We start from the raw sequence: 27,856 nt of genomic DNA, 5'->3' as shown, positions 1-27,856 counted from the left end.
AAAATCCCATGGCTTCTGACCTATTACCTTTTGCTGACTGTTTTTTAACCCCACTGGATAATTTACTCCGAATTTAGAATGAATGATCTCAAAAGTAAGTTTCATTTCATCCTATTTTTAGAATAGATTTAGATTTTAGATAAGTCTATGAAATCGCCCTGCAGCATTTCATTTAAAGAGAATCTCACTTCTGATTCACTGACAAAGGTGAGTGCTGACTATATTCAGCATGGAGATACGTGCCATAGCTAGGCACCTAAGTGTTCTGACCAGCATTTTCAGAGCAACTGATGGCTGGACACAGGTTCTACCATCTGAGTTATTATAAAGATCACTAACAGGGTCTTCAAACACTGTTAGCATGGTTGAAGGAGATGTGGTGGCTACCTAGTGTGAACCACAAATCCCACTCCTTTAAGCATTCTAGTTCACTCACTGGATCAAAGCAGATGTTGACAACACCAGCTTCAGGAACGTTATGTGCAAGCTGTCCCAGATGGATTAGACATTTAGCTGTCTGAAGTCTGGGCTAGATGTTCTCAGGGCTCCTTATTGCTTTGGAATGAATGAAGTGTACCAGATTATGGCAAAGGAAGCTCTTGGATAGAAACATGAGTAAATCAAGCCAAAGGAAAATGTAGTAGTGGCTATGACAAGAAGAAAAACTTAGTTTAATATTAGCTTTAATAGATATATAATTTCATATTATGTATAATAAAGTGCTGAAATTTCATAAATTTCAGCACTCTCATTACTGATGCTTCAAGAATTCATGTAAATCCTGTTAATCAGCACTTTATTATTGCTGCTTTCCAAGAAAAAAAAAAGCTGCAGTGAACCAATTATTTGCTTTATTTGGAAAAGCTGAAATATTCATTCTCTATGTGGCAGGTTGAATGTGGTAGTTGAGGTGAGTGGTTTTCAAACTAGCAGCAACTCAGGAGGATGTCAATTTAAGGCACAATACAAGCTTGATTCCTCTCTACTTTTTATGCAGAAATCTTTATAATACCCTCAAGAATTTCAAACCTGTGTAAAAGGTGAGACTCAGCCTAACGTATTTTCTTGAAAGATGAGCTGATCATATGTTGCACCCGAGTTATTTATTCATTCATTAAATATGTATTGTGGACCCACTATGTATAAGGAAAGAGCTGGCACAGAGAAATAAAGAAAAAATTTACCATAATACTTGGGGGAGGCGGGGGCTTGTGTTCCCTTAGGGAAAATAAGTCACCCCCTGTAAACACCATTGAAATTCCTTTTAGGAATTCCTGGCATAGATAAGAGTACTTAATTGATCAATTACACAATAAGTATGTGTAGTGGGTCCCACACTATGCTAGAAGTTGGTGGGGAAGTGGGGAAGATTCCAAAATATTAGATGTGGTTTCCCATCTCAAGCAACTTATTTCAGTAGAAAAAATCTCCCATTCATGAAAGCACTGGAAGCAAAAGAAGGCAAAATAAAATCAAGTGCTAATTGTGTAGTGTAGACACTGTTAAATAAATTCAGATTTAATGGTATGGGGTTAGCCAGCGGGGCTTTATAAAAGATAAAGGCCTTGAAGAAAGTGAAGGCTTTAAACTGTGATACAAGTAGGAATTCAATCCCAATATAGCAAATGTCAAATGGTTAAAGAGTAACCTCTTAAAATTTAAAGTAATAAGTGACCATCTAATAAATTAAACACACTGACCTCACTACATTTATTGGCATGGAAAGACGTTCATAATACATTGTGTGTAAAACAGGTTACAGAACAGCATTGTATAATATGATTCTACTCTTAGAGAATTAAAATATCTGATATGCATTGAAAAAGTCTAGAAGGATAAATACTAAAATGTTAACAGTGGTTTTCTACATAAGCCTACAGTGGTAGACTTATGGGTGATTTTAATTAAATTTTTTTGTTCTCCCTTTTCTAATTTTTCTGCAACAAATGTTTGTATTATTTGTATAATAACTAAGAAAACACTGGCTTTGTAAGCCAAGTAAAATGAATAATTTCTAAAAATCACTAACATAAATGCACGCATGTATGCATGCGTGCAGACACACACATACACACACACACACACACATCTTGGAGACGGAACTGAGAAGAGCAGTTAAATAATTAAGATGGCAGGGTCAATGATATGTGATGACAGACTTAAAAGTTGACTATCCTTCAACTTGTGGCCTAAGATTGGCATATGATTCAATCCAGAAAAACCAGAAGTTAATTGGGAGACACAGATTTGTTCACTAGATTCTAGGCAATTAAATTGAAGGTTGGTCCTTGAAGACTGAGAAGTAAATTTAGGACAAATAAAAATAAGTCCAAACTCCCACAGAAGGCAACAGAAAAAAATTGAAATTTGTTATTCTAGAGGCAATATCAACTGAAAATATAAGTAATTTCCAGAATGATTCAGATAAATTAATGGAAGAAAAGTTCATTGAAGATTCATAATTTTGTTAAGCAAAAGTCAGGAACATTTAGGGTCTGTGAGATATTCAACATACTTAACAGTGGTGGAAGACAGGCACAGACCTTATCCCAAGCAACGCAGGCTGAAGAGCCAAAGCAGGGGCCTGCAAGCTCTCTGGTGGGTCAGGTTAACCCTTTAGTTGCTGGACTGTAGGGAGTTTCCAGGAGGTAACTCTGGGGTGGGTTGGGGTGCCAGGGAGGCACTCTGAGGGTTCTGGCTAATATTTATCAACTAGAAAAGGAAGCATTTCATTCTTTTAATAACAGTTATAACCATACTAATGTACATTGGCTAAAAATGCATTATGTGCCTTGGATGTGTCTACTGGGACAGACTTCAGTAGTTTGGCTCTCAGAGGCAAAATATTGAGATTAGCGGATGGGCTAAAGTGTGGCAACAGTCTCAGGATTTTATAAAGTCAAATAAAATCTTTAGATGACCCAAGGGTGTGTGTGTGTGTGTGTGTGTGTGTATATATATATATATATATATATATATATTTTTTTTTTTTTTTTTTACCTCGAGGGCTATTCAGTGAAGCTTCCGATGCTCTCCCACCATCTCCACAATGACTCTGGTCAAAGGGAAGGCACTGATCACCAGTTCCTGCCACCACTTCAAAATTCTTGGACAGATCTTTCGTCTCCACAAGAGATTTCAACTTGTAGACTTTGCGAGTATTGGTGTCTGATAGATAGAGTGACTCAGACACAGGGTCCATAGCCAGATAGTATTTGTGAGCAGGACTTGTGCTAAGGAAGAGAAAAGGAAAATTATTCAAGGCAATTTTTCAACATGAATTCCCTGGGCTCAGCCTTTTGTCACAAATGGAAAAATCTTTTGATAGATGAGTGAATTCATTTATCTTCCTTCTTAAGTATCAAGGAGAGGGATACTTCTCTGTTTTTGTAATAGTGGGTCTAGTTATGAAACAAATCTAATGTGTACTGCTAACCCATAATGATGCTGACATTCCAATACCATCCATTTGGGGGTAGAAAGAAACAGAATACAGGAAATCTCAGGAAGTAATTTTTCTCTTATTATCCATACTATTATCCAATTACCTACTAGATGACTTCTGGGTGCCTCAGTCACCTTAAACTCAACATATCCAAAACAGAAGTTACTTTCTTTTCCTGCTTTCCCCATCCCTCATAAACCGACTTCCTCTCTCTTGGGCTTCCTGCCTCACTTGTGGACAATACCATCCTCCCAGGCCCCAGTTGTCAATTGAAAGGCATGTCCAAAGCTCAAGGAGTGTCACTAAGGGAGGATCATGCTGGAGATATACTGCCAAACTTCTTTGCAAGCTTCCCTTTTTCAATTGACTACCACATTTTTCTAATCTGTTTTTTGTTCTTTCAGGACATAATGGAACTGGTTATATTTAACCTTTTTAAAGTTATAATGGCAATCATGTGATTGTGTAATCGCATAGTTATACCTCCTAAAAGTGACCCTAAAGTTACCTTGTTTGGATTTTGGCATTCTTGAAACTTTTCTATTACATATTCACATGGAATCTCAAGTTATTTTTATCTGTATAGATGGCTGAGTTTGTTTATTATTTTGATTCTTCCTAATTTCAGTTTTTCAATGGCTACAATAACCTTAGTTTTGGAGACATTTTACTTGAACCTAAGGTTCATGTAATACTGACATCATCCAAACCCCAAATGTGGAAGTCATCCCTAATCCCTCTTTTGCTCTCCACATGCAATTGTATCTGTTAACTAACTTTCAGAAACATGCTCATCTTCCATCCCTATGCCATTACATTAGTCCTATCTTTCTTCATCTCTGGCCTGGAATATTTTCTATAGATCGACATGTAGGATGTGTTTTTGAAATCTTAAATCATTTTTTCCCATGCTGCCTGCAGAGTTATTCTGATCATTTGGCTCCCATCTTTAAAAACTTTTTAATGTTTCTTGGTGTGTTAGCCAAGCCTTTCCTCTCTTAGTTCATTCTCACATGCCTTTTGAAGCTTTATTTGGGCATCATCTCCTGAAGGAAACTTTCCCAGTCTTCCCTTCTCCAGTCTGGGTTATTTGCATTATCTTACCTCTATTCTGGGGATTACATATCATATTAAATTATTTGTTTACGTGTTGTTTGCATCTCCCTCTCCTGCCCTGCCTGTCTCAATAAAGCTTGGTGGAGAGCAATCTTGTCTTGTTTATCTCTGATATGCTCATTGCCCATACCTCTGCCTAGCACCCAGTTGTCAAAGCCAGAAACCAGAAGCCATTCTTTTCTACCTCCTTCTTTCCACCATTTCCCACATCCAGTGAAAGGTGGTTTTTAAATTCTACTTTCTAAATTCTTCTCCAGTCTGCTTACTTCTTTTTATCTCTGCCGTTATTACTCTAAGGCCTCATTATCTCTCATCTGAACTACTTCCTTGGTACCATTGCAGTACTGTGTATTTGTTTACTAATTCATTAAAAATCATTTATTAAGTGCATACAATGTACCCAAGAACTGTGCTATGTTCTAGAGACCTACTTGTGTGCAAGATACACACGGTTTCTTTCTTTATGAAACTCACAGTCTAGTGTGAGAGACAGATAAGTAGACAGGATATGACTACCATGAGTCCAAGTGTTATGACAGGAGAAACAGAGGGAAAGAAATTAGTAAAGAGGAGGGACTTGTGTCTTAGCAGCATCTATCATATGGTATTAGCATTAGTTTTAAAACTTATTAAATGAAGTCCATACTTATTAGATTTGCTTAGTTTTTACCTAATGTTTTTCTGTTCCAGGATCCCATCCACGATAACAAATTATATTTAGTCATCATGTCTTCTTAGGCTCTTCTGTGCTGTGACAGTTTCTCAGACTTTTCTTGCTTTTGATGACCTTAACAGTTTTGAGGAGTACTGGTCAGGTATTTTGTAGAATACCCTTGACTGAAACGTGTCTGATTGTTTTTTCTTATAGTTAGACAGGGATGATAGGCTTTTGGGAGGACGATCACAGAGGTAATAAAGTGCCATCCTGATCAAATTATATCAAGGGTACATACTACCAACATGATGTACACTAATGGGTTTGACCTTGATCTCCTGGCTGAAATAGTGTTTGTCAGATTTCTTCACTGTAAAGAGACTCTTTCTCCCCTACTTTCCACACTTTACTCTTTGGAAGGAAGTAACTACGCGTAGCCAACACTTACGGAGTAAAGAGTTATGCTCCACCTTCTTGAGGGTGGAGTATCTACATAAATTGTTTGGAACTCTTCTAAATGGGAGCTTTATCTCGTCTCCATGTATTATTAATTCAACCGTTTATGTCAGTATGGACTAAGGGATATTTATTTTATACTTTGCATTAAATCCAATGCTACTTTATTTTGTTGCTCAAGTTATTCCAGCTTTAGCCATTGGGAGCTCTTTTTGTTGACTCATGTGTCCCTTTGCCATATCCCCATCAATGAGGGATTTTTTTTTAGCCCTTCCTTTCTTTCTGGCACTATAAGATGCTCTGGGCTCATCTGCTATACCCCCTGCCCCAATCCTAGAATCAGCCATTTCTCCAAAGACCCCCCCCGCCCCGGTTCCCTGTATTGGAGAATGGTATTAGAAACCAAGATCTTGGTGTTGGGTGTAAGCACTGTTTTTTTTTGTTTTTTTTCCTAACATATCTTTCTCTCCAACTACACTGTGAGCTCTTTGCAGGCAGGAACCATATTCATATTCATCTCTCTATTCTCAGTGCCAACAGAGGCCCTGACAGGATTGGTGCTTAGTAAGTGCTAAACTAAACTGAACTGCAGGATATAAAACTAAGACATAAAAGAGTTCAGGCCTTGCTACTTAGGCAAAATGGAGGGGAGAAGGACCGGAATGTTATTAATTGTATTTGTAATTATATTTGCCCTCCAAGCATATTTATGTATGTTAATAATAATCAGGCTGGCAAATACTAATTTGAGACTGTTTATAGTTTTAACTGGAAAAAAATAGGTTCAACTGGAATATTTCATTTTTTCCTACTTACCTTCATCAAGTAAGAGAATCCAGTAGATTCCAGGGACACTTCCAACCCTGGAACCACGATAACGGGTGCTGTAAATAAACTATGAAGGGCCCCAACAAACCCTAGAATTGATTTGGCAGCCATACCAGACAAGGCATCTCTGTGGGAAAAACTGCTTCAATAGGGGTTTGAGTAAAAGTCTTTACATATATAGTTAAATTTTTGCCTTCAGAATAGAATTTTTCCAATGCGCTCAGATCTTTCTAGAAAAAAGAAGGGGTCACAACCCTTCTCTGAAACAACTACAATACTTTGATAGCCAGTTTGTGGAGTTTCAATTCAGCCAGATTAATCATGCTTTGTTTAGGAAGAATTCATAGGCTATTTCTCCAAGAGAAATGCTATTTGCACAAAAGCACTTTGGAATGCAGTACGTTCATTCATTATTGAATACCCCCAATGTGCCTGTGAGGAAAGTTAGAATTAGCAATCTCCTCAAATCTCAGCCAGGAAAACCCAGACACATAGGGAGCTTGTCCGGGGTCACTAACAAGTTTGGGCCTGGACCAAGATTAGACTAGATTATATGTGATTTTATGTGCAAAATATCATCAGAATACTCTTGCTCTGAAGGCAGCAAAACAAATCAGTGTTCCTGTCTTCTAATGAGCAACATGTCCTATTTTGCTCAGCCAGACTGTTCTCAAACTTTGTGTACTAGCCTTTAGAAAATAGAATAGCCCAACATACCAAAGTCAAATCTAATCAATGTTATTTTCTTGATAGCCAGCAGTCAGGAAGGTCCCTCCTATCAATATGTAACTTGCTGTTTTATGCCATTTCTCAAGTGTACTTTAGCTCTTTTGAGGTTGATTTCTTTCTACTTTCTGAAAACAAGCCATACCTGAGAAAGAAAAAACCACTGGACTATATTCCAATTTGCTTTAATCCCTTGTGTCTCAATGCAAATTGCAATTTGAGATATGTGAAGTTTCTTTTACAACTTGTGTGTTAGGCTTACTATCACCTTTTGGTTAGTTTTACATTCAAGCAATGCCCCTCAACTTAGCAAAGATCACTTCATTCATGCTAGTTAAAATCACATAGATTGTTAAATGGGCAATTAATGTTTATAATTAATACTGTGCAACACTTTACCAGTAAGCAATTTGACAACCAACTTAATTTGCTTAAGGAATCAGTTATACCAAAGTAGCAAGGCTGATCTTCTGTACTGGCATTTAGGAAGTGGCATTGCCCAAATGAAATCCAGATTAGAAACCCCATCAGTGCCATTTTGATGACAATTGGCATTCAGAAGTGAACAAATTCAATTTTCTCCTTTGCAATTTCAGGTAATTTAGAACAGTTCTGACAAGTGTAATGCATAAACACATTGAATAGAAATATTCATTCTGATTAATTTCAGAGCTATGTGCCATTGTCTGTAAATGGTCATTTTAAGGTTTTCCTATTACTTCTTTTTGGTGGAAAGAAATAGAAACAGTAAGGTCACATAAAATAACAAAATCGTATTAAAGAAGGTCATCATGGTCACTGTCTCTTAATACACTTGACAACTATATTTTTGGATCTAGGGAGATTGCTGTATTACCTCTCTCTCTACCTGCAATTTGAAAACATCAAATCTATTTAAACTTACCAACTCATTTGTGTTATCGCCTTAGGGAAACATAATGAGACTTCAGGCCTTGCTTTCCCATGAAGTACTGAACTGTCAGCTTTCACTTATGAATTGTTCTCTTTTCAGTATATTTTGATCCTCCAGCAAATCCTACATAGTGGACCCCTCTTCTTTTGGAAGACACTTACCTGAGTTATAACTTCCAAATTTACGTTCACACTATTCTTTAACCTTATTTAGGAAGAAAAATTTTCCTATTAACACATTATTAAGAGGTAGTCTCATAGGCAATAGGGGCCATTAGGTAGCTGCTGATGTGATTTGCTTACCTATGTCTGGTATCTCTGTTTCTAGGGTGCACAAGGTATCCACGAGTGGCAAGCAAAAGCAAACAGAGAGTCATCAGTATCATTGAACAAGCCAAACCTAACCAGACACACCAATTCCTAACTCAGATTGTGGCATTTAGAGAGACTTTATGGGGTCAGGCGTGCAAGCCAAAGTTGATCCAATCCCTCCAGGCTTTGCCTCCTAAGATGGTGTCAAGGCGATTGCATATTTTGCTTGGTGGATGTGCAAAGTTCTAAGGCAGATTTTTCAAAAGGTTCTCTCTGGACCATCTGCATCAGGATCACTTGGATTCTTGCACTTGTGCACTTCCTAGGGTTCTCCCTAGCCCTATTGAATCAGAATCTTGGGTGTAGGTGGGGCCTGGAAATTTTATTTTTAACAAACTTGGCTGGCAATTGTGATGCAAAATAAAATTTAGGAACCATTGAGCTAGGGGTTGAAGAAGCAGCCACGGCAGAGGGACTAACCATTTTAGGCTTTGGTTTGATAGCCATAAGCACTCTATCAAAGTGTAAAATCACTGTTTTATTATCAAGTTGTGTGTACAGACAGACATCCCAACACTAACCCTAAGCCACTTATCTGATCTCAGAGATAAGATAGGAATATCTGTTGTACAAATTCCTTAGCAATATTAAAAAGCTCCTTAACAAGTTGAAAGTGTAAGAGTTTTCTTTTAGACCATGACAGAATATCCTTGACATCAAAACTGCTGATCAAAACAACTTCAATAAAACACATTGTACATCAACTATTAGGGCTTTGTGTCTTCCAGCCATCCATGCTCTAAGGGGCAACTGGGGTAGGCAATAGAGGATTGTTGGGCCAGAAGAAGGAGAATACTTTGGTGGCTCCTGATTTGTAAGCCTCTTGGCAGAGGGTATTGCCTAGAGCATTTCATGATGGGACCCGGTATGAGGTTTCTCACACAGGGAGTGTAGTCTGTGTATAGGCCTGACTTTGGGACAAGTCTGCCCAGAATTAAAAAGCTATAATCATCTGTGAAATACAGTCATTTTAATTTTTAAAATCCTTTTAAATCTGGCCCTATGTCATTTTTAAAACATAAAGATAACCTTTTTTTAAAAAATCTAAACTAGGAAATGGTCTTATTCTTTGGAATCTCAGGGAAGAAGAAAATATACAAAATTTTTCATCTGAAACTATCTGCTACAACAGATTCAACTCTTTTTAAAAAGAACCTCTCTGAGATTTTACTAGTTGGGCCACAGGTCAAGGTTCACTGACTTTTCTGTTTCCTTTGCTCATCTCAAAAGGGTAGGTATCCTGTAGGTTGAAACAAAGGTGAACTGATAAGGATGAGGAGCTCTGATTAGAAACCTGGCCGCAGGCATTTGTGCCTCTTTCAATTTGTTTGTCTCTAGACACTTTCATTTGCACCTCTTTCAATTTCTTTGGCTCTAGACACTTGCCTGTTTTTGTGGCCTCTAAATTATAGAATGAGTGTGCTTGAGGCTAGCTGTAATTATTGTGACATAGGTGATCCTCCTGAAGGAAGTTTAGTTGTGAAAGTACTAGAAAGATCTCATTAAAACATGGTTTAATCTAAAACAGATTCTTATGGTACAGAACCATTTATGTGGCTACAAAGGGGTTTGAAATTCTTACATGATGGCAAGGAGTGAGAGGGGGATGGTTTGACTTTCTTGCAGCTGCTTCTGATTCTGCCAATAATGTCACTGTGAATTTGGAAAGATGTCCCATATTATGCAGAGCAGCTTCTCTCATTAACATCTCAGAGGGAGGAAGTGAAAATGACGGAATTTATTTCCAGTGTGTGACCTTGTTCTGTCTCAGAATTACTTTTCGTTAAGGATTTAGGACTGAGCCACCACCAAAGTCAGTCTGCTATCTAGCTACCAACTGACTACATGCTGAGGTGTCAGTGTGTGAGCTCTTCACAAGGGCCTGGGCCCATCCGTGGGCACCACCACCTGGCAATGGACCAATTTGAAGCTTGCCACGAGTTAGGAAGAGAAAGAAATTTCAAATCTTTTTAGAGCAAGACATGCTTCCAATGTTAGAGTCTTTAAGTTGACCTTTGATTTTCTCAAGATCCAGGTGATGAAAGGGTCATGTACTCTTCTTTTTTAATTTAAAAGAAAATTATTGATATGATTTGTATACCATAAAATTCACCCTTCTAAAATGTGCAATTCAGTAGTTTCCAGTACATTCAGAGAGTTGTGTAGCCTTTATCATTATTCAATTCCAGAACATTTTCATCACGCTATGAAGAAACTCCATACCTATTTGTGGTCACTTCCCATTTTCCCCCTCTCTCAGCCCCAGGCAACCACAAGAATGCCCTATTCTAGATATTTCATATAAATTGAGCCATTTAATATTTGTCCTTTTATGTCTAGCTTCTTTCACTTAACATAATATACCATCTATTCCTTTTATATTTTTGTGAGGTAAAGAATGGAAAGGAGGACATATGCCAATTTTGGAGCTGTTTTCTAGTGACCTGGCATCATGGGAGTTTGAGTGGCCTGCATTGTGGTGACTGCAGCCCTTTACTTGTTCTTCATGCTGTTCTCAGCTTCTTTTCATATTCTTGGCCAGAAACATTTGACATTGAAGAATGGTCTGCCCTTCCTGCTCCTCTTTCCCTTGTCTTCTCCCTTTGGACATCAGAGCATACTCCTGATTGTCACTGACTTATCAGAGATTCCAACGCCAGCAACCCTCATCCAAGATTACCTTCCCCCATGCTCTGGCTCTGTTCCTTGCCCTTATCACAACTTACCCGTCCTGTTTTAGGGCCCGGTTTCCAGCTAGCAGTCCCTTTGAAAAGCAATCTGATGAATGAATCCATATCGAGGGACTCATGAATGCTTTTAGCTTGATGAGCCATTCTAAAAGAGGTTCATGTTTTGGGAAATCTTAGAGATGCAACGTTTCAATTCAAAGCAACATATTTCTTAGAGTGAAATTTTTGGGCACCATGGAAGGCCAGTGAAGACGTCTTTGGGTGAGGTGGAGGGAATCCTTGAGTACCACTGCTAATACATGAGATCAAACTGGGGAGGTAACTACCTATTTCATCTACATGCAGTGCTTCTAGTATTTGTAGCTCCAATGCTGTTGACAAGAGGATGGTTCATGGCCATTTCTGAGATATTTGTAGAGCTCTCAAAGCTCCATTTCCATTTGTTCCTTCAGCGGAGAGCTCTACAAGTTCTCCTGCCTCTCAGCATTCTAACTGCCCCTAAGTGGCTGCTATTCCAGTTCTACTCCATTCCCAGTCAATGACAGGAATCAAGTCCAGAGCACAATGTATGAAATATTAAGCAGTTGCTGGAAAAGAAACAGGAAAATCTCAAGAGAAATTTTCATGTCACATTGACATTTGTTGAATCCAAATTACTTAAGATACCAAAAAGCATTTGCCAGGCTCTTATTTTCTTATCTCTTTCATTTTTAAGGGAAGGACAAAATAACTATCTAGAGAATAACGAAATCTTGAACAATAGCAGCATGAGGTTTTTATAAAGAATAAATCATTTCCAGTCATGCTTAATGGGTTTTCTAATAGAGTTGTGAAATTAGAAGATGAGAGGGGTACAGGGGGATATTACATATTTGAATTCTTGCAAAGCACTTGATATGGTATCTGTTTTTACTTATATAATTATCCCTGTTAGTTTCAGAAAACTTAAAAGTGGTCCTGAGGCTATAACAATTTAAAAAGTCAACTAAGTCATAATTGATGAGAAATAGTTGAAGGACTTGTAGATGTTTAGACTGAGGAAGAGAAAGCTCAGGAACCTATGACAGCTCTCCTCACACTTGTGAAAGTTTGTCAGGTAAACGAGGGAAGTGACTTATGTACTGTTTTAGATGCTACCATTTGCCACTACCGAGTGAATTTTTCACAAAGGCAGATTTTGGCTGAATATAAGGAAGAATTTTCTAATGGAGCAGTCCAAAGATGCAATGGATCTTGAGAAGTACTAAAGCTTCCCGTGATTGAAAGAGATCAATGTAGAGACAACAAACCATCAGGCATGGATTGGGCACAATTTTGGACCTGATACCCTCATGGATCCTTCTAATACTAAGCTCACAAATCTGTGATGTCATTTTTGTTCTACTGAAATCTGTGTGTGTCTGCATATATATATATGTATGTATACATATATGTGTGTGCATATACACACACACATGCATATATAAGTATCTATCTATCTATATATATAAATACAAGGAGCAAATCCCTAGTGAAACCAACACCTAAACTATCCCACATAGAAGTGAATCTATCTTAAAATTTTTTTCAAAGGATGTATTTTTAAAGTTACAGAGGTTTAATTGTATGATCTTATAAGCTTTCCTTCTTTATTATCTTACCTCAATCTCCCACTGGAAGGAAGCTTTAAGATGTATACATATGAATGAAATCTGCAGGAAACAGGCAAAGTGGTACTATATACTTAAATAATAAGAAATAATACTGTTTCTCTTGGCAGATTTCTAATGATAGTGATATTGTTTACTTTTCCTTTTCCTCCTTGTTCTACCAGTGGGGGACTAGCTAGAGGAAATAAATGATTGGCAACCAATGAAAATGAAGTTATTTTTGAGGTCAGATGTTTCAATTGGAAAGAGTTCAGATCAATAGGGCTGAGGCAGAAAATATCTACAGTCTTCCAATCTTCAAACTTCCAAGGACATCTGGAATTGTTCAGTGTGGTCCAATATGAAACAAAAAGATCTAGAAGGGCATCCATTAGGGGCAAACTATATGTCCTTCCAAAATGTCATCAAACTTTGGGCTGAGAGCTACACATCTGTGGATCTCTAAACAGGTTAAATTGTATGTGTCATGTAAGAGGATGCTCAAGTATAAACCTGAAGTCAATTTTATAGATAGGGAAGAGAACTACTAGAGAACATAGTAGATCATTTACATAATGAATAACCTGATAGGATCAAAATCTATAAGGCTTTCTATCCCATTCTATAATCATCTGTTGACAATATTGCTTCTCTATTCACAATTTTAAATATAACCAATAACATAATGGCTATATTAGTCTGTGTTTCCAGGAATCAGATGACTCAACCAAGAAAAGTGACTAATTTGCATAGGGCACAGAGCAATTAAATTAACTGATCTTAAGAAAAAAACTGGTACAAAGTGAGGTTTTTATCTAAATACAGTAGAATCAATGACCATTATGGTTCTTAAGATAGCACAGCCTTATTAAATCACCTTATTTCTCCGCAGGAAGTTTAAATTTGGAAAATTTGTAAAGCAAATACATACATCCACAAATTATATGTACAATGTACAGTACACATATAGGCAACTGATCAGGATAGATGCTTTTTTTTTTTTTTTTTTTAAAAAAAGTGAATCTAATAAGAGCTATATTAGTTTCTGAGTAAACATGACAGCTAATGACAGCTAATGTGTGCTGACATAAACTGGTTTGATGGTTTTGACTATAGTCAAACAGTTAGGGAGTTACCTGTCAATTAGATCAAAATGGTCATGTATATTCAATTAGCTTATTTCTTTGATGGCCAATCAAATGAGTGTTGGAATAGAGAAGAAATAATTGCCTTTTCTCCTTGAACCTAATGCAGGGGATATTAAACATGAGTCTATAAAAGGGCTTCATCTACAGGGACTGGTTGCTGGTGGGGCAGTGGGAAGTAGGGAACTCTAAGGAAGGGAAAAAATGCAATCCCTTAAATCATATATGCCATTTTGTGTGATTTTGTTTTTCCTAAGGAGAGGGGTCCATAGCCTTCAGTAGATTCTCAAAGGAATCTAACACTAATAAAAAAATGTTAAGAAGAACTACTCAAAAGGATCTCAACTCAGAAAAGCCGGTTAGCTTGAGAAAAGCTCTCAAGCTAAGCGAGAGAGCCTTGATTTGTGAATTCAAAGTGTGTGCAAGTGAAGAGCTGAGACAATGAGACAAAACAGTGTCATGGAATAAGAATGAATAGAGGCATTGAATAGTACTTCAAACTGTCAGAAACTAATTTTTCTTTATACTGAGAAAATGAGTTTGCGATTAGAGTCCAAGTTATTCTATTTTATACTTCGAATGGCTTTGTGTTGAAGGTCATAAGGTACTTTGGACTAAAATGCAAATCTGCAAACTGTTAAGGATCCTTGACCAAGAGAGAATCTCATCAATGAATGACAATTGCTCCACTTTAGGTAAATTTACATTTAAATTACAAAGAAAAGGACTAAATTTAGCTAGAGTTTAAAAAATATTAATATAATTTTTTGTTTTGTTTTTGTAGATAATTTTACTGTTTTTCCTTTGAGGAGTTAGCTATATAGGGGTTAGCTATACAGGCTTTATAGGGTTAACCATGTAGACTCAGCAAGACAAGGTCTCTGTCTACTTGACAGTCTGGATGACTGGAAACATTCAGATGTTGAATGAATTGTTCAGTGCTCCCATCTATATTTGGCATTATGTAGATAGAGCATCGCTAGGGTTTTGAAAACAATGTGGACTGTGGTATAAATCATTTCCACATCTAGGCATACAACCAACCATCTGGGCCTTCCTGTTGACTTTCCAGTAAGTAGGTGCCCAAAGAGATGTGCTGCTGGAAATGACAAGTCGCCATGAGGTGTAACATCCTGAGGTACATGAACACTTGATTAGGGTAGGGTGCTATGAATTAGTACCTCTCTAGACTCTCTAAAAGTGCTTTGTCTTTATTATAAAGTCTTAACTTTACAGTCTATTTTTTCATTAGCTAAGGGATTTAACAGCTTTCTTCCCTATGACAGCCTTTGCTATTATAATTAAGAAATGTATTAAAACTGGAGTGAATTAATGTGAAAAGTGGATGGGGGCTTGGGACTAGAAGATTTCACTAGGTGTGAGGGAATAACTCAGTATTAGAAAACGGAGGTATATTCCATAACAAGCATGATAATCTGAAAATTTTTGAGAAATGCCCTTATGTATTCAAATTTACATGCTTGTGTGAAAGTAAGTGTTAAATGAAAATGGCCCAAGACTTCTCATGTGTTTTAATTGGCTTTGATGATGCCATGTACATACGAGTTATTCTATCAATGTCTCTGCTCTCCAGTCACTATATTTGATCACTATTTGTCAGGTCATTGAGGAGAAGCCTGAAGAAAAAATTGTTTTATGGAATAGTTCATAGGATAGCATCTAGATCTTCTGGAACATAGAGAAACTTTAAGCCAAATGTTCCAGACGCATGTGTCGGGAATACAGCTGTCATAACTAATTAGAAAGAAGGCTCTACCAGTTTACCCGGGGGACAGGAAACAGGTTTGTGTATTCTTAAGGAGATGGGAGTTGAAGCTTCCCTATTCTATAACTCCAGAAGATACACATTTGTGTCTTATAATCTCAGAAAGGGAAGAAATAAGTGAATTAAACCATAGTCAATTTAGTCATAATCTTTGTGGAACTTCAGGATATGGAATACTAAAAGCTACGAATTCCTTACAAAAGGTGTCAAAATACTTTGTACTCTCAAGAAAATTATTAAACCGTGTGAGAAAATCTAAAGATAAGTGCTTTAATTATCATGGGGTAGGGCTTTTAAGGGTAAAGAACCAGTTCTTCCTTCTTTATCATGCCATGAAAACCAGATTTCCATTTTCTTGTTTATGAAATGACCATTTCCAAAGATTGGAAATAAAAACTTACGAAGTTTAGCCTTTTGGATCAGACAGTATCTCTCCCAACTAGAATGGAATAGTTTTGATGAGTCTTCACAGTGGCCAGCAGTGAGTGAGTGACTTACTTGAGTGCTTGGAAGTATTGAGATCCATGTCAGTGTCAGCACTGTATACAGGGAAGGACATACATACAGTGATGTTAACACTTCCTGGTTCTCCAAAGTAGTGCTCAAAGGATCCTTCAAGTAGGAAGAGTGGGCACGTTGACCTTTGTCCCTATTCCTGCATCTTAACTCAGTGCTACAATAGGGGCGATTGCATTTTCTGCTTCTTCTGGCAATGCTTTGTCTTTTCATGTTATCTTGCTTTTTGCTTTATCTGCTAAGCAAATATATAGACATAAGAGAAGACTTACCTCAATTCCAAAATACTAACGGAGTTCCCCGAGGGAAATATTCTCCTTACAAAATTGAAGTCGCCAACATACACACTGCCATCAGGGCCAGAAGCTAAGGCGACAGGAGCAAAGAGCTTGTTGTTGTGGGCTGGGCCATTGCAATTGGTGCAGGCTACACTCCTTTGGTGTCCATTACCCATTATGGTTGATATGACTGGGGGTTGCTGGGAAATGAACATATTTTCTCCATTCCCTTTATGTATGATTCCTAGATTCAAGGAAAACAAAAAGAGAATTTAAGAAAAGCAATTACCACAAAATAATATCTGCAATATTTTAATTTGCTTTTCATCATTCAAAGCAGGAAGGAGCTTTGGCCTGGCATAAGAGAACCTGAGAGTGAAACACACACTTTCCTCAGTTTTGTTTAACTGCATAACCACAACAAATAGTAGCATAATGCTTTGCCTCAGTTTGTCCATCTGTGAAGTAGGGTAATGCAACCAGTCCTTATAATGTTGATTCTAAATGACTCAATAAAGCATTTGATGACTAACTTTTAATGACCTATTCACTCTGGGCTCTGTGAATCATCTCTGGCTACATTTCCATATCTGGCTGGCTCTTTTTTGATGCCTAGCACATACCTGTCTGACTTCAAATTACCCTCACTATGAAACCGGTTCCTGAAAAGAGAATATCAGTCAATTTTAATATTAAGCTTAGCAAAACACAATCAGGAAGGTAATCTACTTCTGTGAAAAGAAAAGAAATCCTACTGCTAGAATGTACTTCAAAGATATATGAAAAAAACTTAAATTTTCCACTCTTTTGGACCATATCGCACTATCATCAGTGCAGGAAATAGAGATACTGACTTATGAAAATGCTTTGCAGACATTCTGTGTGGGCAATCTCATCCATACCCACAGCTTTAACTCCCATTTCTATATGCTGAAACTTTCTCCCATCCAGAGAGTTCTTAACTGACATGAAATTTCCTTCTAGACCTTTTTACTTGGACCCCCCATAATTACCTCAGACTCAAACATATAAAAACTGAACTCACTATTTTTCTGCAACCCCTCCCAAACCCCGCTCTTCCTCTTGTGTTCCCTAATCATCTTGTGAGTGGTCGTACCATGCATACAATTACCTAAATTGGAAATCTGGATATCACCATGGCTCTTCTTTCCCCCCATTCTTGAAACCTGATTAATCATTAACTCCCATTGAGTCTATCCCTTAAAATGTGTTGAAACCAGTTTCTTCTCCACTATTTCCACATTAGTTTAGTTTTTCTTAACTTCTTGGTCTCCTGGTCTCCATGCATACCCATTTCCAGATCTGCGTCCCCACTCCTGCCACAGAGATTATTTCAGTCTGTGGCTTAATATCTTTCAATAGCTCCATATCCCTTTAGGATAAAGGGCACATTCCTTATTGTTAAGACATACAAAGTCCTTCATGATTTGGTCCTTGACTACTTCTTCAGTCTCCCCTCTCATCATGCTTTCATCTATATCCTGAGATCTAGCCAGAACAAACTACTTATGGTTACTTTCACCTACTTCCATTCCTCTATGTTTTTGTCCAGGCTATTATCTTTATCTTGAATGCCTTCCTCATCGTGTCTGCTTGGGGAAGTTCTATTCATCCTTTAAAGCTCAGCTCAAGTTTTCTTCAATGCTCCATCAAGGCAGAGTCAGTTACTCCCTCCTCTGTGTGCCCATAGTTTGTTTTCCATAGCTCTGTTACAACATTTATCACATTATGTGATACAGTTTTTATTACTTCTCTTTCTCATTAGAACATGAATGAGTTCCTTGAAGGCAGATCCTCTATCTTACTCCTTTCTATATTTTAGTGCCAATCCCTGTGGCCAAATCATTATAAGTGCTCAGTAAATGTTGAAAATAGACTTTGAGTTTCTCATAGTTTCCTTGTCTAAATTCCAATGATTTTGCAAGCCTGCTGAGCCTGGGCAGAAAATCCAAGGAACAAGTACTGCTGTGCTAAATGGCTCAAGTCAGCACAGAATGAGCCAGGGCAGGTGAAACATCCATGTCGTGGGAAGGCATGCCCATGTGTCAGACTGAAGTCACTGATAGCAAATGAACGGATGCAGTTATACAGTTAAACCTTATTTTTTTCTCCCTTTCCCCCCACTGTCTATCTCCTTGCATTGCCTTTTATTCTCCCTGAACATTTCCTGAAATGTCTCCTTATTTTTCTTCCAACTTTTGGTACCACAGTCCTACCATAGAAACTATTGATCACTCTGAGGTAGGAACATTGCTGGCAAAAATAAACAAGAGGGTAAAACATGCTACAATACCATGGTGGCAATATATGGTTGGAAAGAGCCTTCCAGCAAACAAAAATCCCATCCGTCATATAGTATTTGGATTTCAAATTTAAGTATTTTTACTTTTCCTTCCAGGGCGATTTCTGGCTACTTTTGCAACATATGATTTGCAGGAGCAGCTGTGAGTTTATGCCCTAACAAATTGGTCTTTTATTGCAGAACTGTGAGATTTCTTGAGGATCACTACTTTCTTATTATTTTATTAATAACTTTATTAGGTAGTAGAGACCTTTCTTAAGATTTAGAATAGTTAATTAAGTAAGATTAATAGGACTGAAGTTCATTTCCCAAAAAACATTTAGTTGCAGTGTGGTCAGTATTGTAATTCAAATAAATGAGGAGGAGGTGAATGAGAACTGGAATGACAGTTGCACAACACCATTGAAGAGAAATCTCTTGATGATTGCTAACAGAATATTCTACAAACGAGACTATGATATGTTCTTTAATAAATGAGGAAACCACTGTTTAGCATGTCAGTATTTCAGCAATGCACTGTAGTGTATACCATTCAAAAATCTTTCCAATTATTGGCTTGGAAATACCAGATTTGCTATTAACATCTATTTTCACAAGTAGATCTCCACTTTTTTTATATCAATATAACGATATAGTTAACAATTACCCTCAAAATGACATGTTATTACCAGGCTCCTGGCAATTTTAAAACTAAAGATGGCTATTCTAAACCATTCTTCTAAGCCTGCAATTCTAAAACTCCCCTTTTCTATTAGAAAGCCCAACACTCCATCAAAGAAGAAGAATGATTAAAGGAAATAAAACATAAGGCAATGTACTTTCTGATTACATCTCAACAATTGATGTCTGGCTTTCATGCAAGGTACTAAAGTGCCTGTGTACTGAAATTACCATTCCTGTTTAAAGCTGAAGCAATCAAAACAAAAATAGGCAATCCCCTTTTGTATTGCCCTGGAAAAATAGATCATTTTGAAGGGTGTTTTTGTTGTTTCAAGAATCTGTTTAACCTTCCATTACACAGAACCAGGGCATACCATCTAGCAACCATGATTTAATACCAATTCTTTTGCAAAATGTTGCTTTGAAAATATTTTGTTTATGTTCCTAGAAATCTTGATCAATTACTGCTGCCTCCTTTCCAGTTTCTTCTGCCACACATGCTCATTTTGAAAAGGGAATCAAATGATCCTAGGACAATACACATTATTTATGTGAAGGCCAACTTCCTGCTAAGGATTGGGCGTCTTGTTTACAGTTAACGAAACCCCACTGAATGGGGCCTATTGCACATTTTATCTTCAAAGTTTTCCTTTTCTTTGCCAAAAAGCCAAGTCCACTGTATAATAAGATAAGCATACTTTTAAATATACTAGTCATACCCTCTTGCTACTTTGTTCAGAACTTCTTTTGATGCTTATAAATATGTCTGAAATAAAAAATCTCCTTGAAAGCCAGTGGGTGGTGCTTTATGCTGATTTCAAGGAAGAAACCATTTTTCAGATTTATGAACAACAAAGAGACACAACACATACTTCTCTCGGTACTTGACTGAGTGGATATAAACACAAACTGGGAGGTATGCCAGTGTGATCAATGGATATTTACTTCTCCTCCCAGTAAAACCATTTGTCGGCAAACTACTGGCTTATTTTGGAGGATAAGTTAAAAGAAATTCTTTACCAATTTTGAGACAGATGACAATACCCAGTTAGTGCCCTAGATTGTTCTTTTTGATAATTTCAGACACTCAACTGGCAGGAAACCCTAGGGGATATGTTTGATAAAAGATATACCAAACAAATAGTTTAGTTCTATAACAGATATGCACAACTTTCTTATAATTTTAAAGAACTGAGTTTTTTTAAAATGAATGAATATACCCTCTTTATAATCACTAAGAAGATGTACTTAAAAGGAATAATGTTGAAAACCACAAGTTTCTGGTGTTTTTATCTCAGTGAAAATCAGAACCATCTTTATATATCAGGTCTAATATTTGGGAAACAATTCTCCACAACCAATGGTTAATTGTCAGGTAATATAATTGCAGCAATGGAAATGACAAAAGGTCTGAAAACACTGCCCGCTAGAAACTACCCACTGCATAATGATTTTGGAGCCAAAGAAAACTGACGAATAGAATGGCAGCAGACATCCAGTCTAATTACAGGTGTCTTTTTAACTAGTGAGAGGAAACTGGGGGAAGATAGATTCTTGTTTTTATTCTGCTATCTGTCTCTGATCAAAAAAGCAGGATGCCTAAAGAGTTACGTTTTTTCCAGAGAGAAGTGGAGTGGGGGAATTTGGAGAGACGTTGCTCTTGCCTTAATCAGTCAGAAAAGACTGTCTGACCCGAGGGGGAAAGAGCATTGCTTTCTAAATTGGTCTTCCCAAAGCTGCTCCGTCACACTTATCATTCCTGCCTCTAAAACTGCCTTTGTGGGTGGGATTTCGACTTCGAAAACATCCCAAGAGAGGTTTTCGTGTCCAAGGTCAGGCTGAAAGGCAGCAGCAGAGCTGGCTTCAGATCTATTTCCTGGCAAGTGTGATGAGTTCTTGGTTGGAAATACGCGTCTACAAGTGAGATGATAAAATGAACAAATGTTCCTTTTTAAAAACCTATCCAAAGGAAGGCCTCTTTCTCAGAATAAATTTCTCAGAAAGGTAGAAACACAAAGCAGATTTAGTGGGGCTGTGAATGAGCACACACAATCTTTTGGAGGTGATAAAAATATTCTAAAACTGGGCTGTGGTGATGGTTGCACAACTACAAATTTACTAAAGATCATTGAAGTGTACACTTATAATGGGTAAATTTTATGATGTATAAATTATACTTCAATAAAGCTGTTAAAAATTCTCAGAAATAACTTGATGCCTATTACCTAAAATATAATTACTAGTGAATTAGGGGTGGAGATAACACATTTGTGGAGATCAGGGGGGCCCCAAAGCCAACTTTCTGAATGACTCCCTTCTGTTGTGAATGTTTCAAGTCTATGTGAAGCAAATGGTAAGAGGATACAAGACTGGGAGCACACAGCTGGGGGCTGGCTCGATTGAGGTCATTTCCCACTTTGTGTTTAATGTCAATGACAGGCATTTGAAAGAGACAATCCATACAAGCCAATAAAAGTGAGTGGAAAAGAAACGGCTGCTTAAAATGTCAAACTCTTTCAAATCCAAACAAAAAACCTAATAATTTAATAAGTGGCATCTGCCCTTTCATTTTTGTACTTTTAAAACTATGGCTTTCCTTTTGACAACAGAAAAAAAATTGACATTTTATATCTCATCCTGAATCTTTGCTCTTAAAAAAATAAACTGTTTGATATGGAATTCAGAATCTTCCTCGAAGGAGGGGAAAGAGGTATAATGGGGCATACAGCAATAGACTCATTCACCTTCAGAGTCCCACACTGGGACTGTAGTAGGCGGTCTCTTTCTATGGTTGAAGTAAATCTGGTTAGCTTTGCCATTCAAAATTTCTCAGCCTGTGGGGCTCGTTGACATAGCTGATTTGACTATGGTACAGATGAAGTGATATCATGGGTGTGATTATAAAATGGATCTCTTAGCTTTGGTCAGTTCATGGCCTTACAAGATCGCCTGGCCTTAGCCACCTGTTCCACAAAGTTAAGATGGATACAAGGATGGCTGGATGGAAGTGTGTAGGGGCCTCAACACATTCTGATCCCCAATTCTGGAAAAATAACCCAATGTACATGTCCTATTATAGCTTGTTCAGAATCTGTCTCTTTAGATGAAAAGGGATATGATTCCACAGTAGACGTTCAGAGGAAAGCTGTATGAAAACACCAGTGATGGGTTTCCCACTAAGATGCAACAGGAGGTGAAGGAACTTGGATAAAGGAGTTATAACCAGGGTAGCAAACTCAGGTTGTCTGGGAAAAGCACAAACTCAGGGGCCACCTCTGCTCCCCTCTCCTGATTTATTTAACATTTAAATTGCAAACAAGGAGAACAGCAGGGAGAGTCGTCCAAAGAAGGGATAGATTAAGATGAGAGTATTCTGATTCTTACCACACTAACAGTAATTCAAAATAGAATTATTACATTTGAAAGGAAATGTACTAATGCGGTCATCTCTAAGTAGTATTCTTACAAGTAATTTTTATCTTGTACTTTCCAAATTTTCTGCAATAAATATGTATTATACAGCATTAGGAAAGTAGTATTAATAAAAATTTAAAAAGCTACTTACCACTTTGAGGATTCAAAATGTGATGCTTATTCAAAGACCAGCCTCCTAGGTTAGAAGCATCCATCTCAAAACCTTGTAAAACGACTGTCCTTTGCTCCCAGAGAATAAAGTCAGGGCATGTTTCATATTCGTATCCCACAGATACTGCAGACAAAGAGTTAACAGCACATTAGAAAATTGTAAAATATTTGCTTCATGTTTATACTAGTTGACAATTCTGTGGATATTACATTGGCTACTGAATTCTGATTAGAGTTGGAAATTTGACTGCAAATTTCTTTCACCTAGCACAGTACAACTTGCATGTAGCATAGCATTGGTCACTCAAAAGCGATCAGTGCATATTGGATAAATATAAGAAGGAGTGAGTAAATAAATGCTTTTATTAGGTCAGTACCATATGTTTATGGACATTAAGCTTTATTTTGGGCTTTTGGGTTGGAGGCTATGCTGTAAAACTGAAGAGAGTCACTTTCTGCAGGATTAAGCTGTGGTAGTATAATTTCTCTCCACCTTTGTAGGAGAAGAGCAGGTAGGGCTAGTATTTTACCACTATAGTGAAAAATACACTCAGGAAGCTGCCTTTGGAGTACTAGTTCACTTATACAGCAAACAACTACATATGAAACTAATAAAAATGGATTTGCCTAATTTATGTTTTCCTGTGGTAACTGGCTTTTGGTTTGCTGAGAAGACCAAGTTTGCTTAGAGTGATGCAAGTGTAAATTCCACTTTGTACACATTATGTTTTGGTTTCTGCATATAACTAACCAATGGGACATCACCCAACATTTGGCTTCAACTGCTATGCAGCACAGATGTTGTGCATTAAACTTGGAACCCTGGTATGCTACTGAAATGGGAAATGCAGAATGTGGTAGCTTGAGTGTCTTTGCTCTACTGAACTATGTATAGCTCAAGTATACCAAGTCCTAGCCATTTTCCCTCTTGGTAAACCTGCTTACCTGTTGGAACCCCAGATTTCTGATTCTTAAATTTACAATGCTTTCTATCCTCATAATGTTCTAAGCCTGAGAACACTGGCTCATTATACTGCATATCCTGAAGCGGCTTGCCTCCTCTCTGGCAGCTTAAAATAGCCCCTGTTGGTCTGTGGTCTGCCATTGCTTTCGAGTACCTGCCTCTACCTGACTCTTTAGATGCCCCTGAAGAGCTCAGTCCTTCCTTTGTTATTTGGTTATGAAAACTGGAAACGAAAATGGGTGCTTAAACAATGCCAAACCATAGGTCCAAAAGGGAAAAAATAAAGCCAACTAGTTCTGGTTTTTGGCGTTAGGTGAAGGGAAAAGATGGTAATTTTAGTCAAACTGATTTGTATGTTCATGTGCATGTGTGTGTGAGCACATTCACAGACAAGCCAAAAGTCCCTGTAATCACAAATACCCAACTCTCTGACTTTGTGGATCATTTGTGGCCAATTTTAAATTGCAGGCAGGCTTCTTTTTGTCCTCCACTCTACCAAAGCTTATAATAGGGATCAGGGCCATCTTCATGGGTGTGACCCATGCTTAGGAGGGCTCCACGCTTGGTTTAATGCTCTCCAGTCACTGTCTTGACATTTGTAATACTTTTTAAACAAGGGGCTCTGTATTTTCCTTTTCATTTCACTGGGCCCCGCAAATTATGTAGCCATTCCTGGCAGGGATGCCCTTCTATCAGCCATCAGCTGGTAAAGACTCATGAAATGCAAACTCATTTTAATATTATCCTCAACCAAGCATTATTAGCAAAGGAGGCCAATGGACGGGGGGTGGGGGATGAAACTAATCATCTATGCCAATGCTGTTCTCTATTAACAGTGGAAATAGACTCTCAGAGGGGAAAGGAATCTCAAAGATAATCTAGTTCAAGTTACACTTATGGTACAAATCAATACTGTCTACAGTCTCCCTGATATCTCATACAGCCCTTCTACTTGCAAAAACAACTCTGGTAAAGTGCAAAGTGTTGGTTTTGGACCAAGAGTCAGAAAAGACTTCAACTCTCAGGTCTATCATTAACTAGCTGTGTGGGCTCAGGCAAGTTATTCTCCATCTCTGGAGTTGGGCTTTTCACTGGTAGCATAGTGGGAGGGAGTGACTAGAATTGGTGGTTCTTAGATGCTTTTGGGTCAGGGAACATTTTGTTGTGAATCTAATTAAAGTTATGGACATTCTTCCTAGAAAAATGCATACGAATACAAAATTTTTTATATAACTCTAGGGAGTTCACTGACTTTCTGAAGTCCAAATAAAGATCTCAGATCAAAGACGACTGTAGTAGACAATCCTTTTAATCCTTCTTTAGCACTAACACTCTAAATTGCATTCTTTCTAGATTACATTTGATAACTTCTGGTTGAGGATCAAACCCCAAAGCCAAATAGAACACTGAATCTTATGCTGGAAAAATCAGGTGGTTAGAGAGCACACTGAGGGCCATGTTGGTGTGTAGGATAACACAGCTTCTGCTTCTCCTGCCAACATTTAAAAGTCTTGATTAATAAATAATCACAATGACAATAATTACAAGTTCCCTTAAAGCCATCATCTCCTTCCCCACAGTGCTCCTGGCAATTACTGGATCTGCCTTCTGTACATTGTAAGTCTGGTGAGCTCTCCTAGAATCCCTCCTCCGGAAGGTGATTGCGCAGTTTTGCAAATAAGTAGCGTGCCCTGGTGACCTGTGATGGTGGTTTGGAGCCTGCTTTTTCTCTCTCAGTAACAGTTAAAGATCCTCCCAACTCTGCAGCAGGAAATGCTTACATAAAGCATCAATTAAGGAGTTCTCAGTGCAGTGGTAATGAGACATACGTATTCTTTTCACCTCCTCCTATCTGCTCTCTGAATTGCTCTCCAGTCCACAACAAAAAAGTGCATTGGCTGCAAACCTCACAATTATATTACTTTTTTTCCCCAGTCACAGCAAATAGCAACAAGGCAACCACTTACTAAGTTCCCTCTAATTTTTATTAGATTTACTTTCCCCCAAGAAAGCTCTATGAGCTAATGAAGTTATAATTTATATTTAAGACTTGTCCAAAATTTCCAGCTGACTTTAATGAGAATAGCTGTGTGTCGGGGTATTTTCATATGTGGTTCCTTGCTCAGGGTAACAAGGCAAAGTTTCTTTCTGACAGCAGCCCACTTTAACATAATCCTGGAACTTGCAATCAGCTTATGAGAAGGCAAATGTTTCACCCCATGGAGCTTCTCTCCAAGCTCACAAGAACTAGCAAATACAATAGCAACTAATCCTAGACTTTCTGTCATGGAAGCAGACTATAATGTACTAAATGCTTACTTTTTTCATATAATTAAATATAGGGAAAAAAGGTTATACTGGAGCTGGCACTGAAAATGCTGTCTTGACACCATGCTCTGCCTGACACTATGACAGCTGAGCCTCAGCTAAATAAGCGCAGTGGACCACTACCATTTCCTAGGCAGCCTGTTGTCTATCACGTCTGATCATCAACATAGCATGGTACAGGGCACAGATTCAGTCTCTAGCACTCTGGAGTAGGGACTAGGGAGAAGAGTGTAATAGAAAGGAAAAAGAAAATTCATCAACATCTCAGAGAAGCTGTAGAAAGTAGACTAGACTCGCAGTGAGCAGGAATAAGTGGATAAGGGGTCCTGGACTACACTTCCCAGAGGTTAGCATAATGGGTTCATGCTGGTGTGCATATATTGAGAAGGCAGTCGAGAGTGAGTAATTATTACGGAACAATACTTTCTCTGAGCCATGTGATCACCTCCCTTGTGACTCTTCTAATTCCATATGGATTTCTGCCTTCCTGTATTCTCTCCTCCACCTCCACACAGAGATATTAACGGAATGTTCAATAACCAAGAGTCACTAATTGTCAAGATAGTCTTGTTACTTTTGCAGAGGATTCTATCCTCTGGTCACAGGGCTGCGCCTCTGACTTAACTGTTAGTCATCTTGCAAATATTACACTGGCTTGTAAAGAAGACTGAGTAAAAAATTGTAGCTTGCTCCTCCAAAGCCATTTGACATTGGAAAAATGACTGAATGTTCATTCTGCTTATCAGAGCAGCAGCATTTGTATGACATGGGGATGGCAAGAAGGCTGAGGGTCACGGCGTCTCTGATAACCTAGTTTAGTTACTGTGACATTCATCTATAAGGGCTAGGATAGGAGATTGACATTAAGTAGCCAAGGTAAAGGTGCCATGCAGTGAAGCTGATGTGTGAAATATGACAAGATTAAGCAGATGACTTTCAACAGCTTCAGGCTAAGGCTTCAGAATTTATAATGGTTGCATTTATGAAGGCAATATATAATTAAAAGTAGTCTGATAGTCAATGTGAGAAATTTACATGTTACCTTCATGAACTCAGGGAACATCTAAAAATAATTTCATGGTATTTAAAAGGTACTTAATGACAAGATTAAAATCTTCTTCTCCAAAAGGAATTATTGAATATAATAATAAATATTTTCTATTCTTTTAAAATACAAGATAAATGCAAAAACAAAAACAACAACAAAAGACAAAAAACCTAAAGAACCAAATGAAGACCATGGCAACAATAGACCAATATACTATGTAGACAAAATGCTATCTATTTAAAACAAGTACCTGCTCTCAGAGATTCTTCTATCTTTCCCTATTCTCTAGTGATTTATCGTAGGATAACATGAGCCCAGAGGCTCCTCAACTTGACACACTGCCCAGTGGCTTGAAATGCTTTGTTTATCTATTATTTCTAGCTTACTAAGAGTGT

General features: G+C 37.8%; 1 protein-coding gene across 2 annotated transcripts in view; it reads right to left on the bottom strand.

Annotated features, from left to right (window-relative positions):
- TENM1 (teneurin transmembrane protein 1) overlaps positions 1 to 27,856 on the bottom strand; it is a 604,771-nt gene that overhangs the window by 105,827 nt on the left and 471,088 nt on the right. Inside the window, exons 19-22 of one of the 2 annotated variants that reach the window (XM_023198891.1) lie at positions 23,102 to 23,245; positions 16,548 to 16,797; positions 8,442 to 8,462; positions 3,001 to 3,233 (exon numbers count right to left, since the gene is read on the bottom strand). In XM_023198891.1, the coding sequence (XP_023054659.1) occupies positions 3,001 to 3,233; positions 8,442 to 8,462; positions 16,548 to 16,797; positions 23,102 to 23,245 (648 nt within the window). The remainder of the gene's footprint in view (positions 1 to 3,000; positions 3,234 to 8,441; positions 8,463 to 16,547; positions 16,798 to 23,101; positions 23,246 to 27,856) is intronic. The other variant, XM_023198892.1, reaches the window with a different exon arrangement.

Source organism: Piliocolobus tephrosceles, chromosome 12 (genome assembly GCF_002776525.5).
Source record: "Piliocolobus tephrosceles isolate RC106 chromosome 12, ASM277652v3, whole genome shotgun sequence".
NCBI lineage: Eukaryota > Metazoa > Chordata > Mammalia > Primates > Cercopithecidae > Piliocolobus > Piliocolobus tephrosceles.
This window is presented reverse-complemented; position numbering and strand designations above follow the sequence as displayed.